We start from the raw sequence: 15,178 nt of genomic DNA, 5'->3' as shown, positions 1-15,178 counted from the left end.
ATTTATCTAAACAGCCTTGTCCTAAAGTGTTTGACTGATGACTGTAGGTTGCTGTGGTCTATGAAGGCATTCACCTTCATAACAAGATTACCTAAGAGCTCTTCTGACAGTCAGCCTCACTCACTCCATTTCCTTCTTGCTACTTTGAAAGGCCGTCTCTTTGTTTTGGGCGTTCTGCAGTTATCTAGGTTTTGTTTCTTTATATTTAACCTATTGGGAGTTGCTGGACTTCTTGAATCTGTAGGTTAGAGTTTTTCATTATTGCTGGAAAATTCTCAGCCATTATCTCTTCAAATCTTGGTTGTGCTGCAGATCCTCTCTCATCTCTTTCTGGAACTCTGATTTTACATACATCATTCTCATTGTGTCTTCCATGTCTCTTGACCTCTCTTCTATATTTTCCATCTTTTTGTTTCTCTGGCTGAGATTTGGATAATTTCTTCTGATCTGGCTTTCAGTTCACAAATTCTTTTCTTCAGCTGTGACTAACTCGTTATTAAACCCATTTATTGAGTTTTATATTAGTTGTGGTATTTTTCATTTCAGGAAGTTCTGTTTGGTTCTTTTTCAAATAATTCATTGCCCTTTTTATAGTTCCCTATTTTCTGTTTTCAAGTTTGTTCTTTATTTCTTTAAACTTAATAAGCATACTTACTGTATTATTTATTATCTATCTAGTAATTCTTTCACCTGAAATCTGCTTTTGCTGCTTAAAGACACCCTTTGCTGTTTTTGTATCCCTGTATGCTTGATTATCTTTGATTAGATTCTTCTTGTTATCCTTAGATTCTTCTTGTTATCCTTAAAATTATCTGTGGGAAATTCACTGAGCCCTAGAATGATGGTACTTTCATCCAGAGAGGGTCTGTATTTGCTTCTGCTAGACACCTAGAGGCACTGCCATTTGGGGACCATGTGTTTGGGATTGCCTAGGTGGTATGAATCTGGGCTACAAACATGCAAGAGGGCTGGCTTACGGTTACAACCATCAGGACTGTTTGGTTCGTTTGTTTGTTTGCTCTGTCTCTGCTCTGCTCAGCACCAAGAAAATTTTCCTGTGGTCCCCTGAGGCATGGTCCTGGGGGGCAGGAAGGTGTGAAATTTGGTTTTGGTTCATCCTTACAGTAAGGGTGTAGCCCTTTGGGATTCCAATTTAGCAGGGCCAGTTTTCTGTTAGACTCCATCTTAGGCAGACCCTGAGCTCTGACTGCTGTCCCCTTCTCTGCATAAGGCCTTTAAAACCTAAATGCAAGTGGCTCGATTGCCTCAGGGCAAAGGAGGCCTGGCGTCAGCTGATTTTCTGTCTCCTCTACTGGTTTTGCCTCATCTCTCTGACCTGTCACTGGAGTGCCCCTGGGCTCCATCCTTTTTCCTCTTCTTTTCCAGCTACAACAGACTGCCCTTGATGCCCTTACATAATTTCATGACTTTAATTACTATCTCTATGCTGACACTTTCCACATTTATATCTCCAGCCCAGACCTTTCTCAGTTACTCCAGACGTGAATATAATCTACCTACTCTACATCTCTATTTGGTGATTCTCATAGAGATTGCAAAGCTAACATGCCCAGGACAGAATTTCTAGACCTCTTCCAGGTCCAGCTTTCCCCATGTCAGTTAATGACTATTGTGCTTTTATAGTTGCCCTAGCCCAAATCCTTAGTTTCATTCTGGACTCTTCTTTCCCTCACACCCACATCCATTTCAGAATGTTTTATTGGTTATAACTAATATATCCAGAATCTTACCACCTCTGCCGCCACCATCCTGGTCCATGCTACCATCATCTCTCCCCTGAATTATTGCAGTAGCTTCCTAACTAGGCTTCCTCCTTCTGCCCTTGCTCTCCTACAGGGTGTGGCTGTAAGTCAGATTATGTCACTTATCTACTCAAAATCTCCAAAGGCTCCTCATCTCACTCAGAGTAAAGGCTTCATGTTTTCTGCCCTCACACGCCTCCTCCCCACCTCAAGTGCATCTCTGATCTTCTCTTGCTGGTCTCCCTTTCACTCAGTTCTCTTCAGCCACACTGACCTTGCTGTTCCTCAAACATACCTGGCAGCCTCCTGCTTAGGATCTTTGTGTTGTGTTCCCCCAACCTTGAATCCTCTTCCAAAGATACCCACATTGTTTTCCAGGTGTTTAATCAGCTGAAGCCTCTTAAGAGAGTTCTCCCTAATTGCCCTATTTAAAATTATATGCCTCCCCAGCACTCTTTATCCACTTTTCTTACTTTATTTTTCTTATAATCATAAGTTAGCTTCTATATAATGCTATGCAATATTCTAACACATTTAATCCTCACAACGCAATGTGTTACTTTTGTTATCCCCATTTTACTGATAAACCCAAGGCACAAGGTGGCTGATTTGGGATTTAAATACAGTCTGATTATAAACCTTTCTGTGCTGCTAACTACTCTATTCTGTCTTTCCATATGTAGCACTTGTCAGCTTCTGTAATATTATATAACTTCTTTATTTTGTTTACTGTGGGTCTCTACCTGCCACCTCCACCCCCATCTAAATGTCAGCTCCAGGAAGACAGGTTTAGTTTTTTTTAAAATCTGTTTTTTTTTTTTTCTTAACTACAGTATCCCTAGCACCTAGAACAGTGTCTAGTTTGTAGGTTCGATTAATATCTGTTGAAGGAAGATTTATTTATTTATTTATTTATTTTTGGCTGCGTTGGGTCTTCGTTGCTGCACGTGGGCTTTCTCTGGTTGTGGTGAGCAGGGGCTACTTTTTGTTGAGGTACATGGGCTTCTCATTGTGGTGGCTTCTCTTGTTGTGGAGCACGGGCTCTAGGCACGCGGGCTTCAGTAGTTGTGGCGTGCGGGCTCAGTAGTTGTGGCTCACGGGCTCTAGAGCACAGGCTCAGTAGTTGTGGCACATGAGCTTAGTTGCTCCGCGGCATGTGGGATCTTCCCAGACCAGGGCTCGAACCCGTGTCCCCTGCATTGGCAGGTGGATTCTTAACCACTGCGCCACCAGGGAAGTCCCTAAAGTTGTAAAATGTTTTAAAGTCTCAGTTAAATGGATAATTTCCTGGGAAAAAAATATCTAATGACTACAAGAAGGGAAATCTGAAAGCCCAATCACAGGGTATGAAATAGTATGAGGGAAGTGATCAAAGTTATCTGCTTTTTCTCCATAAAAAAAAGGCTCTAGGGCTTCCCTGGTGGCGCAGCGGTTGAGAGTCTGCCTGCCAATGCAGGGGACACAGGTTCGAGTCCTGGTCTGGGAAGATCCCACATGCCGTGGAGCAACTAGGCCCGTGAGCCACAACTACTGAGCCTGTGCGTCTGGAGCCTGTGCTCTGCAACAGGAGAGGCTGCGATAGTGAGAGGCCCGCGCACCACAATGAAGAGTGGCCCCCGCTTGCTGCAACTAGAGAAAGCCCTCGCACAGAAACAAAGACCCAACACAGCCAAAAATAAATAAATAAATTAATTAATTTAAAAAAAATTTTTTTAAAGGCTCTAGCCATTTTGAGTTCACCAATAAATTCTTTTAAACTTTTATAATCTGCACAATTCCAGAGCAATGGAAAATATCAGAAATATCCAATTCATTCTATAACAGGCCACAAGACATTTATATGACCTTGAGTATTTCCTTGGTCTTTTCTGAGACTCTTTTTCCTTCTCTGTAATAATTTTATAGGATTGTTAAGATTATGGGTTAGGAGCTAAGAATCCTAGGATAGTCCCCGGAAAATAGTTAGCACTCAGTAAATGTTAGAAATCATTATGATAATGATACTATTTCAAGACAAAAATAGCACATACAAAAAACTCTATCCCAGATTAGTTTATAATTATAGATGAGAAAATTTTAAATAAAATGCTAATAAATAGACCTACTAATAGAATAATCTATCTGAATAATGCATGAAGGTTCCATATATGAAAATCAATCAGTAGTGTATTCCCTGTTACCTTTCACCCATTTTTCTATTAGGGCAGTGGTCTTTTTCTTAGGGATTTGGAAAAGCTCTTTCTATATTAAGGAGAGTAATCCTTTATAATGTGAGTTGCAGATATTTTTCCCCAATTCATCATCTAGCTTTGGATTTAGTTCATGCTGTATTTTTGATTTTTGTAACTGGGTTTATTAATCTTAATTATAATAGTTTAGGAAGATCTTCTAGATGACAAAAATAACCCTTATTTTCTTTCAGCACTGTTATTGTTTAATTTTTTTTTACATTTAAATCAGATATATTTGAAATTCATCCTAGGTTTTGGTATGAAGTATGGAGCCAACTTTTTTTCTAGATAGCTATCAGTTTTTCCTACCAATTCCAACCATCATCTTTATCATATATCCTTAAGCCCTGTCTATTTTGGGGTCTAATTCTAGACTCTTCATTTTCTTGCATTGGTTTTCTGCCTCCTCTTATGCTGTGGCACATATTTCTAATTACTGAGGCTTTGAAGTATGTTTTGGTATCTGATAAGTCTAGTTCCCCCTCTTTGCTCTTCTTTTTCAGAGTTTTCCTGGCTATTGTACCTTATCTGTATGCACTTTAGAATTTCTTTCAGTTGCAGGGGAAAAAAATCCGTGGCCATTTTTGTTGAGGTTGGTTTAAATTTTAATAAATTATTGAAATGACATCTTTAGAATGGGTTCCCCTCTAAGAACACAGTATATCTTTCCATTTGTTCAAGTCTTCATTTTTATCATTCAGGAGCATTTTTTAGTTATTTTTGTTTTTTTCACTTCTTATTAAGTTTACTCCTAGGAGTTTTCTTTCTTGTTTTACCAAACAGTCTATGATTTTACTTCCCATGTAGATCTGCCTTTAGGGAAAGGATATTCTTAATCATGCAAAGAGTAGTGAGTGTCAGTTTAATTCTCACCATAAATTAACACATTCACATTCTGGTTTTATACATCATTCTGTATGAGCAATTAATATGATTCACAATGAGAGATGAATCCAGTCTTCACATACCAGTAAGTCAGGTTTTAGAGCCTGTGAGGCTGAGAGCCAGATCATAGATCTTGGCAAATTTACCCTTGTAAATATTAGTGTATGTTGCCCAGTGGAGCAGCCTCTTGATAAACAGCCAGATACCCTCTCCCTGTGACACTTCAACCATGTGTGTGCCTTTACTTTAAAAATCAATAGCTCACTTAATAAACTTCACCACTTTAAGAAAACCTGTTATGCATGTTAGTTAAACTTGAATGACAGTTTCTTCAGCTGTTACTGATGTTTCTGCATCTGTTTATAAGTAAAAGGACCCAATCTATACACTAATGATATGCTTTGGAAAATTACTATCATTGGTCAAATCTTTAATGAAAGTTTTAAATTCTTATATATTACAGAATTTCACAAACTTATTTGGACAGCCACTAGTCTGCTTGCTTTCTCCTACAGCATATCCAAAAGCTTTACAAGGTATGTTCTGTCATTCCCTGTTGTATCCGTAGGTTGCAAATAAACTTACGTCTACATTTTGAATAATACTGCTCTGATCTTTGTCTCCCCCACCTATAGTGGTCAATTGTGGATTTATAGTGTTTAATGTGGCAAGTGTCAGTCTGAAATAAACCCCAAAGTCTTGCCAACAACCAGGATTCTTTAATGGGCTACTGTTAGGCCTTGAGATAATTCTAAAAGAAATGATAAATCATCCCTGAGAAAAGAGTGGTTTTGGTCCCTTGCTACTGGGGAGCTCATGATTTGTGAATTTTAAAATTTGTGTTGCAGGTGTGCTGGTCGTCATCCATATAGCATGACTTCCTCCAGCTCTGGCTACATATTTTAAGTATCTTTTAAGACCGTGAGATTTCTGGTCTAGAACACTTCTCAATCTATGCCTAAGTGTTAGAATAACCTAACTGGCACAACTTAAAGGGTGTCTTTTATTCACATTTTTACCTCGCATTTTTAAAATAAAAGAACCTCTTCTCGGGGTGCCAGAGAGACAGGTCAGTGTTTTGCCTTTTCTCAGGTGGCTGAGAAATGAAAACCTTTTTGTCTTTAATAATTTGTCCTCAGTAAGCAACACATAAAATCTAATCTAATTCCCAGTCATTAAGCTAGGTAAAATACTAAACAAACCTTAATCCTGTTTTAGCAGTACTTGTCACTGTTTCACTATCTCCCTAACTGTGAATAGTGCTGATGTCTCTCTGTGGGAGATGGCATTTTACTGCTACTTCCCAGCCAGAAGTCCTGTCTGCTGACATAGTTTGACACAGGAAGTGATGGTCAGCATTTGAATGCCCGAGAGAAGCTGGAGACTTTTCACCGTTGTTTTAAGGTAAGTTCTGCTATTTAACAGGGAAAAACATGTAGAAATACTAAGTTCATGTATCTAAAAGGCAAATCACGAAGGGATAGAACTTACCTTCAAACAACGGTAAAGCTCTCCTGCTTTGAGGACTTTGTTAACCTGTTTCTTATCATTTTTGGAGAAATGTAACCCCTTCCAATTGCGAGTACTTTTTGCTATCAAGTTTTCCTATCAAGATGCAGCTTTATTTTAAATTGCATGAACCTAATGGGTTAATACCACAATTATTTAATCTGAAAGGTTTTATTGTGAAGAGGGTAAAAACACAGACTCCGGAGGCAAACTGATTGTGTTTGAATCCCAACTCAGCCACTTACCAGCTATGTGACCTTGGGAAGTTACTTAGCCATTCTGTGCCTCAGTTTCTTTCCTATCAAATGGAGATAATAATAGTACCTACCTCATTAAATAATTCTGGGTACACAGTAAGTATTCAATATGTGCTAGCTATTGTTATTATTAATATGATTAATTGAAATATATGTCCTTAACATTTCTTAGTCCAGTATCCTATTTTTTGTGCTGTAAAACTTAGACCTCTAATCCCTTAAATGTGTCCCATCTGGACACAAAACTAGCAGATACCTAAGTATTTGGAATGTCAGATTACTTCCCTGCACCTCTGGTATCTGAAGTCTACAGTTCTCTCTTTAACCAAGAGTCACTTCATTCATTCAGCAAGCATTTATTCCACATTTATTTATCAGGTGCTGTGCTAGGTAGAAGATATAGACAACCGAACGGGCAATTACTGTAGGTGCTCTGAGGGTTTCACAGGAGGAAGCACATGTAAGGTGAACTCCTGACCAGCCCTTGAGGGTTAAGAAAGTGGATGAAATGATGTCTAAAGTTGAGTTGAAGGATACGTAGAATTAGATGGGGGTGGGAAATTATTGAATGAGAGTGTTCTAGCAGAGAAAAAGCATGCGAGCATGTGAAGAATGAATTGGGGAGGAGCTTTGATGGGAATGGGGAGATGATGTTGGCCAGAGTGAGGACCGTGGCTGGTTAGCTGGAGATAATAATCCTGGAGAACCAGTAGGACTTGATGATGGACTGGATGAGAGGGAATCGGAGAGGAAGGAAGCAGGGATGGACTGCCAGGTGTCTGGCTGAGGTGCTGGTAGAAATGATAATCCTGGATAAGAAGCAGATCTGTAGGAAACAACAGGGGAAAGAATCTACTGACAAGTTTTGATATGTTGAGTTTGAGGTTACCTTTGAGAGTTAAGTTGAGTATAGTAGTCAGGAGCTCCTCTGTCCAATAGAAATATAATGGGAGTCACACATGTGATTTTAAGTTTTCTAGTAGCCACACTTTTTTTTTTTTAAGGTAGAAACAAACAGGTGAAATGAATGTTAATGAGACATTTATATTTTATAATTCACAGTGTGTCTCAATTTGGACTCATCATTTTGAAGTGTCCGGTGGCTACTGTAGGACAGCGCCGTTCTGGACCTAAGGAGCTTATTTAGGCTGCAGATTGGGAACTGGGAATTAGTATGCATATAAATGATAACTGAAATTTATGCATAGGTGAGATCAGCAATGTGTAGAAAGAAAATACTGATATTTAAGGGATAGGAAGAGAAAGAGCAACTAACAAAAGAGAATGAAAGAGATTGGCAGTTCTGGTGCTTCTCAGAGGGTTCCATTAGGAGCTGCCCATGATCCAGCTCTTGCCATATTTGCATGGAAGTTGTTAGTTGCAGGGGAAAAAAAGCAAAGGAATATGTTCATTTTCCATTCCTCTTAAGTTTATGAGGCTCTATCTTAAGTTTTTTTCAGCAGAAAGCAATGTACCTGGGATATGTTTTTGTAGTTCCAAGCCAAATGTACTTTGTTGAATTATACTTTAATGATACAGCTTTAATTTTATACATTGTCAGTATATTAAAATGTTCCTCAAATGCCTCTCTTTTGCAAAACTGTTGTCTATATATATAACATGTTTGTTATTACAGATCAGTCTCAACGAGGTAGCCTGTTCACTCTCTTTTTGAACAATCCTCTAATGGCCTTCCTATTTGTCTCTGGATTGTCAAGCATGCGTAGAGGCCTATGGGAAAAGTGTCAAGAATATCTTCGAAAAATCAACCGCGATATTGCCCAGCTACTGACCCATTCACGTTCAATAGGTACCCTACTAATCTAACTGCACACTTAACAGAATGTACTATAATGGTTTAAAATTGTTTAAATTGTTTGAATTTGTAAAGGTATTTGTTGAAGGCAGGAAAGTTGAGAAGGTTTTCCTGAACATTTCTTCCCTTTTGAAATGTATTTTCCACTTAAGTATCCTTTTACTGTCACTTTTCTCCTCTTTGCAGATCAGGCATTTCTCCAGTTCTTTGGAGATGAATTTCTTCGCTTGCTTCTCACAAGATTTATCTTTTGTTCAGCCACCATGAGGATGCACAAGATTTTTCGGGTAGGCAGAGAATATCATTAAAGATCAATTTTGCCATTTTAGGTATTTAAGAGTCATATATTATATTTCACTTGTATTAAATAAACTTTGATTAGATCCAGTATAATATTCACACATTAATATGTAAGGTATAAAGATGAACAATCTAAGGCACATCTGAGTAGCTACCACCCAGTTTAAGAAGCAGAAAGTTTTCATTGCCTTTGAGGCCCCTCTGTGGGTCCTCCTGATCCTGTCTCCCCTCTCAAATGAAACTAAAACCCTGAATTTTATAATTGTCATTTGCTTTTCTTTATAGTTTTGTCACATGTTTTTGTGTTCCTACACAACACGTTCATGGATCCATATTGTATGTATTCTTCTACATCTTGCTTTTTGACTCACTGTTACGTTCCTGAGATTGAGCCATGTTGATGACTGACTGTAGCTTTCATTCATCCGTTTTCACTGCTATATAGGATTCAATTGTTTGACTGTACATCCCAAATTACTCATTATCTACTGATAATGGCCATTTGGGTTGTTTCTGGTTTGTTATTATTATAAACGATGCCACTGTGAAATCTTCCATCAGTTACCTGGCACACATGTGTAAGATTTTCTCCGCAGAACATACTAGTAGTGGACTGCAGGGTCAGACACTATAGATGTATTCAGCGTTACTAGTTAAAGCTCTGGTTATACCAGTTTACGCTTGCAGTAGCTGTGTGTAAGAGTTGCTATTGGTCTAATCCTTGCCAACACTTGTTGCTGTCATTCTTTGTGTTTCATGTGGATCTGGTGGATGTAAGTAGTAGCTCGTTGTGGTTTCAAATGTCATTTCTGGGATTACTCTTGAGGTTGAACAACTTCTCATATGTGTTACTCTGTGTTCTTCTTTATGAAGAGTGTGTTCAAGTCTTTGGTCTGTTTTGCTCTAAGTAGTTTGTTTCTTTCTGTGTATTCATGTAACTATGTAACACTCTTCAGTGAGGTTTTAAAAAATTTAGCCATTTTTCACTTCTTACAAGTAACATTTGGTTCTTTTTCAAATACGCTTAAATATTTTCAAAAGTCTTTTGCCATTTTTAGTTTTAAAATATGAATTATTTTCCATTTTATGAGCATAATTTTAAAATGTGAAAGAGTTGTGCAGTGAATACCCATATACACACTAGCTGGATTCTGCAGTTAACATTTTGGTATATTTGCTTTCTCACATATTTGTCCATTTATCCATCTCTCTTTTTTCAATCATCAGTTCATCTCAGTTGTTGATGCATTTTGAAGTAAACTGTGGACTTCACCCCTCAACACTTCATCATGCATATAAATAACTGAAATTTATATTTATTTACTTACTTCTTTTTTTAATGTAAAGTTTACATACAGTGAAATGCACAGAACTGAAGTGTACCATTAGATGAGTTTTGACAAATACGTACTCCTTTGTAACTCAAACCCCAATCAAGTAATACAACATAGCATCATTCCAGAAAATTTTCTCCACACCCCTTTCCAGTCAGTCCACTACCCATTATCCCAGAGACAATGCTTTTTTTATTATTTTCACTACAGATTAATGTCACCTATTCATGAACTTGAATTATACAGTGTAAACCTTATTTGATCAAGCATATTCTTAAGATTCATCTGTGTTGTTTCATGTAGAAGTAACTCATTCCTTTTGAGTAGTTCCATTTTCTGAATATGTCACAGTTTATTTAGGCCTTCTCTTTTTTTTTTTGGCTTCGTCAGGTCTTAGTTGTGGCATGCGGGACCTTCGTTGAGGTGTGTGGGATCTTCCGTTGTGGCTCACAGGCTTCTCTCTGGTTGTGGCACGTGGGCTTCTCTCTAGTTGTGGTGCACAGGCTCCAGAGTGCATGGGCTCTGTAGTTTGCGGTGCGAGAGCTCTCTCATTGAGCCCCACAGGCTCAGTAGTTGTGGCGCGTGGGCTTATTTGCCCCATGGCATGTGGGATCTTAGTTCCCCAACCAGGGATCGAACCCACGTCCCCTGTATCAGAAAGTGGATTCTTTACCACTGGACCATGAGGGAAGTCCTCTAGGCCTTCTCTTTTTGATGAACACTTGGGCAGTTTTAAACTTTTGACTATTATAGGTAAAGTGACCATGAACATTCCTATACAAGTCTTTTCCAAAGACTTAACGTTTTGAATTTTCTTGGTCATAGAGTAGGTATGTCTTTAGTTTTATAAGAAACTGCCAGACTTTTTCTCAAAGTAGTTGTGTCATTTTCTGTTCCCAGCAACTGCATGTGAAAGTTGCTCTACATCCTTGCCAACACATAGTGTTGTCAGTCTTAAATTTTAACCAGTCTGTTGGATTTATAGTGGTATCTCTTTGTACTGGTTGGCCAAAAAGTTCATTCGAACCTTTTGGCCAACCCATAGTTTCAATTTGCATTTCACTGATGAATGAGGATATTGGACATCTTTTCATGTGCTTGTTAGCTGCATTTTATCCCATTCTGTTGGCTTGCCTTTTCGTTTTCTTAACAGTGGCTTTTGAAGACTAAACTTTTAAAATTTTGATGAAGTTTGAACTAATCAATTTTTTTTTCTTTTGTGGTGTGTTTTATCTAAGAAATCTCTGCCTATCCCAAAGTCACAAAGATTTTCTCCTATGTTTTCTTCTAGGAGTTTATAGTCTTAGCTTTTACATTTAGTTCTATGATATGAGTTAACTTTTGTCTACAGTGTGAAGTAAGGGTTAAAATTTCTTTTCAGTATGGGTATGAAATTGTTCTAGTATCTCTTGTAGAAAAGATTATCCTTTTTTCATTGAGTTACTTTTGTTATTTTTTGAAAATCAGTCAACCATATATGTATAGGGGTATTTCTAGACTCTAAATTCTGTTCCATTGACTGATAGCATTTTTCTCTAATATACTGCTGCCGTGATAATTGTAGGTTTATAATAAGTCTTGAAATCCTTGTAGTGTGAGCCCCCCCCCCGCCACTGCCAAAATGTTTTACGTGTTTTAATAGTTTTAGATCCTTTGCATATCAATGTGAATTTTATATTTTGATTGGGATTGCATTTAAATCTATATAGTCAATCTGTGGAGAGTTGTATTTTAATAATATTGAGTCTTCCAATGAATTAATATGGTATATCTCCCCATTTATTTAGGTCTTCTTTAGTTTCTCTCACCAATATTTTGTGGTTCTCATCATACAGATCTTACATGTGTCTTATTAAATTTATTCCAAAGTATTTCAAGTTTTGATGATTTGTAAATAGAATTACATTTTTTATTTCATTTTCCAATTATTTGTTGCTGATACATGGAAACAAATATTTTTATGTATTATCAGCAAATAATGTTTTCTAAATTAACCTGGGGGACTTCCCTGGTGGTCCAGTGGTTAGAACTTCGCATTCCAATGCAGGGGGTGCAGGTTCGATCCCTGGTCAGGGAGCTAAGATCCCACGTGCCTCGCGGCCAAGAAGCAAAACAGAACAGAAGCAATATTGTAACAAATTCAATAAAGACTTTAAAAATGGTCCACATCAAAAAAATCTTAAAAAAAAAAATAAATAAATTAACCTGTATCCTGCAGTCTTGCTAAATTGAAGTATTTGCTTTGTTACCTTTCTGTGTATTCCTTAAGGTTTTCTATTTACATGATCATGTCATCTTCAGACAAAGGCAGTTTTACGTCTTCCTTTCCAATCTGTATGCCTTTTATTTTGTGTATGTGTGTGCTTTTTTCAGGGCTAGGTCTTAGCAAAATGGTGAATAGAAGTAATGAGAATGAATATCCTTGCCTTGTTCCTGGTTTTAAGGGAAAAATTAATCATTTACCATAAATTATAATGTTAATTGTTAGTTTTTCATACACACCCTTTTTCAGGTTGACTGAGCTCCTTTCTATTCCTATTGCTAAGAGTTTTTATCAGGAATAGGTATAAAAGATTGTCAAATACTTTTTTTCTGCATTAATTGATCCTGATATATATTAATTCTGTTAACATGGTGAATAGCATTGACTGATTTTCTATTAGTAAGTCAACCTTGTATATCTGGGCTAAACACATTTTGTGGTCATGTATTATCCTTTTGCATTGTTGGATTCATTTTGCTAGTATTTCCTTTTGGATTTTTGTATCTGTTTTTATGAATGATTATAGTATTTAATTTTTTCTTGTGATGTCTTCATGTGGTTTTGTTATCAGGGTAGTGCTGACTTCATAAATTGAGTTGGGGTGTGTTTCATTCTCTTGTATTTCTTAAAGAGTTTCTTTTCAATTGGCATTATTTCTTCCTTGAATGATTGGTAGAATTCATCAGTGAAGCCATCTGGACCTGGAGTTTTCCTTTTGGGGATGTTTCAAATTATGAATTCAGTTTCAAAGGCTATTCATGTTTTCTATTTTGTTCTTAGTTTTAATCACTTGTGTCTTGCAAGTCATTTTCTAATTTATTGCCAAAAAATTGTTGATAATATTCCTTTATCCTTTTAGTCTCTGTAGACTCTCTAGTGATCTTTCATGACTCATATTGGTAATGTTTCCTGTCTTTTTTTTTCCAGTCTAGCTAAAGGTTTGTTAATTTTAATGATCTTTCCAAATAAACAGCTTTTACCTTCATTGATTTTTTTTTACTACTGTTTTTCTCTTTTCTACTTAATTTATTTCCATTCATACTTTATTATTTTTCTTCTTTTTAATTACTTTTATTTTAATTTGCTCTTTTAATTTCTATGTTTTAAAGCTTAGATTGAAAACCTTTTTTCTCTTCTAGTACAAGCACCTACCCTTTAAGCTTAACTGCTTTAGTTATATGATTTAGTTATATGATTTCAATACTTTTAACTTTATTGAGACTTGTTTTATGACCCAGCATGTGAATTATCTTGGTGAAGATTCTTTCTGCACTTGAAAAGACTATGTATTAGATGCTATTCTAATATATGCTATTAGATGTATGCTTCTGCTATTATTAGATGGAGTGATGTATAAATGTCAATTCAGCTTGATGTTCCAAGTATATTAAATAGTGTTCTTCAAGTCTTCCATATTCTTAACTGATTTTCTGTCTCCTTATTCTATCCCTGATAGAGAAGTATCTAAACCTCTAATTATACTTGTGAATTGGTTAGTTTCTCATTTTGGTGCTGTTTTTTCATTGTTCGTCTTGAAGCTGTTATTGAGTTTGTACATACTTAGAGTTGTTATGTCTTGTTGAAATTACCCATTCATCATTATGAACTGTCTTTATGTGTGGCAGTATTCCTTGATCTGCAATCTAGTTTGTGCAATATTAATATAACTATACCACTTTTCTTCTGGTTTGTATGGCAAATCATGTTTTATTCTTTTACTTTTAACCTATATCTGTCTTAATATTTAAAGTGGAATTCTTTTCAACAACATTAGGTCCTGCTTTTTTATCTAGTTTGACCATCTCTACCTTTTACTTGACATTTTTAGTTTTAAATTACATTTAAATTAAGTATAATTCTTAATATAGTTTGAGTTAAATATACTATTATTTGTTTTCTATTTGTCCTGGCTGCAGTTTGTACCTTTTTTCTTTCTCTCCTGCCTTCATTTTCATTCGACTTAATTGAGGTTTTGTTTTGTTTTAGAATTTTATTTTAATAACACTGTAGATTTATGCTGTATCTCTTGTTTTGCTTTTTTAATATCACTTCACATTTAATGTAATTATCTTACAATAGTATTCTTCCATTTTCTCCCTCCCAGTCTCTACTATTATTGTCATTTGACTTTTGAGTATGATATATACTATTTGATACTTTGTGGTTATCATAGCATTAAACAGTCAATTATCTTTTTTTTTTTTTTTTTTTTTTGCCACGCCATGCAGCATGTGGGATCTTAGCTCCCTGACCAGGGATCGAACCCGCACACCCTGCAGTGGAAGTGTGGAGTCTTAACCACTGGACCGCCAGGGGAATTCCTAAAAAAATTTTAATGAGGAGGAAAAAGCTTATATATTTATTATTTCTGGCACTCTTAATTTCTTTCTTTAGATTTAATTTTCCATCTGGTATCATTTTTCTTACCACAGAATTTCCTTTATCATTTCTTATAGTGCAAATCTGGTGGTGATTAATTCTCTCATTGCTTATTTATCTGAAACAGTATTTATTTCACTCTGGTGTTTTGTGAACCATGGGTTATTTAGAAATATGTTATTTAGTGTTTAAATTTTGGGAATTTTCAAGATATCTTACTGATTTCTAATTTAATTCCTTTGTGGTCAAATAGTATGCTTTGTATGGTTTGAGTCCTTTCAATTTATTGAGACTTGCTTTATTGTCTAGAATGTGGTCTATAATGGTAAATGTTCTAGGGACACTTGAAATGAATGTATCAATATATGCTGCTACTGCTGAATGAAGGGTTCTATAAATGTCTGTTAGATCTCCTTGGTTTATAATGTTGTTCAACTTCTT

At 36.4% G+C, this 15,178-nt stretch overlaps 1 protein-coding gene across 4 annotated transcripts in view; it reads left to right on the top strand.

Annotated features, from left to right (window-relative positions):
* The window catches only part of SCAI (suppressor of cancer cell invasion), a 148,445-nt gene that overhangs the window by 121,597 nt on the left and 11,670 nt on the right, over positions 1 to 15,178 (top strand). For 3 of the 4 annotated variants that reach the window (XM_057548971.1, XM_057548972.1, XM_057548973.1), the window contains 3 exons: positions 5,343 to 5,415; positions 8,282 to 8,455; positions 8,648 to 8,748. In XM_057548971.1, the coding sequence (XP_057404954.1) occupies positions 5,343 to 5,415; positions 8,282 to 8,455; positions 8,648 to 8,748 (348 nt within the window). The remainder of the gene's footprint in view (positions 1 to 5,342; positions 5,416 to 8,281; positions 8,456 to 8,647; positions 8,749 to 15,178) is intronic. The other variant, XR_009008712.1, reaches the window with a different exon arrangement.

This window comes from Balaenoptera acutorostrata, chromosome 6 (assembly GCF_949987535.1).
Source record: "Balaenoptera acutorostrata chromosome 6, mBalAcu1.1, whole genome shotgun sequence".
NCBI lineage: Eukaryota > Metazoa > Chordata > Mammalia > Artiodactyla > Balaenopteridae > Balaenoptera > Balaenoptera acutorostrata.
The sequence above is the reverse complement of the archived record's forward strand: the minus strand, read 5'-3'. Positions and strand labels throughout refer to the sequence as shown.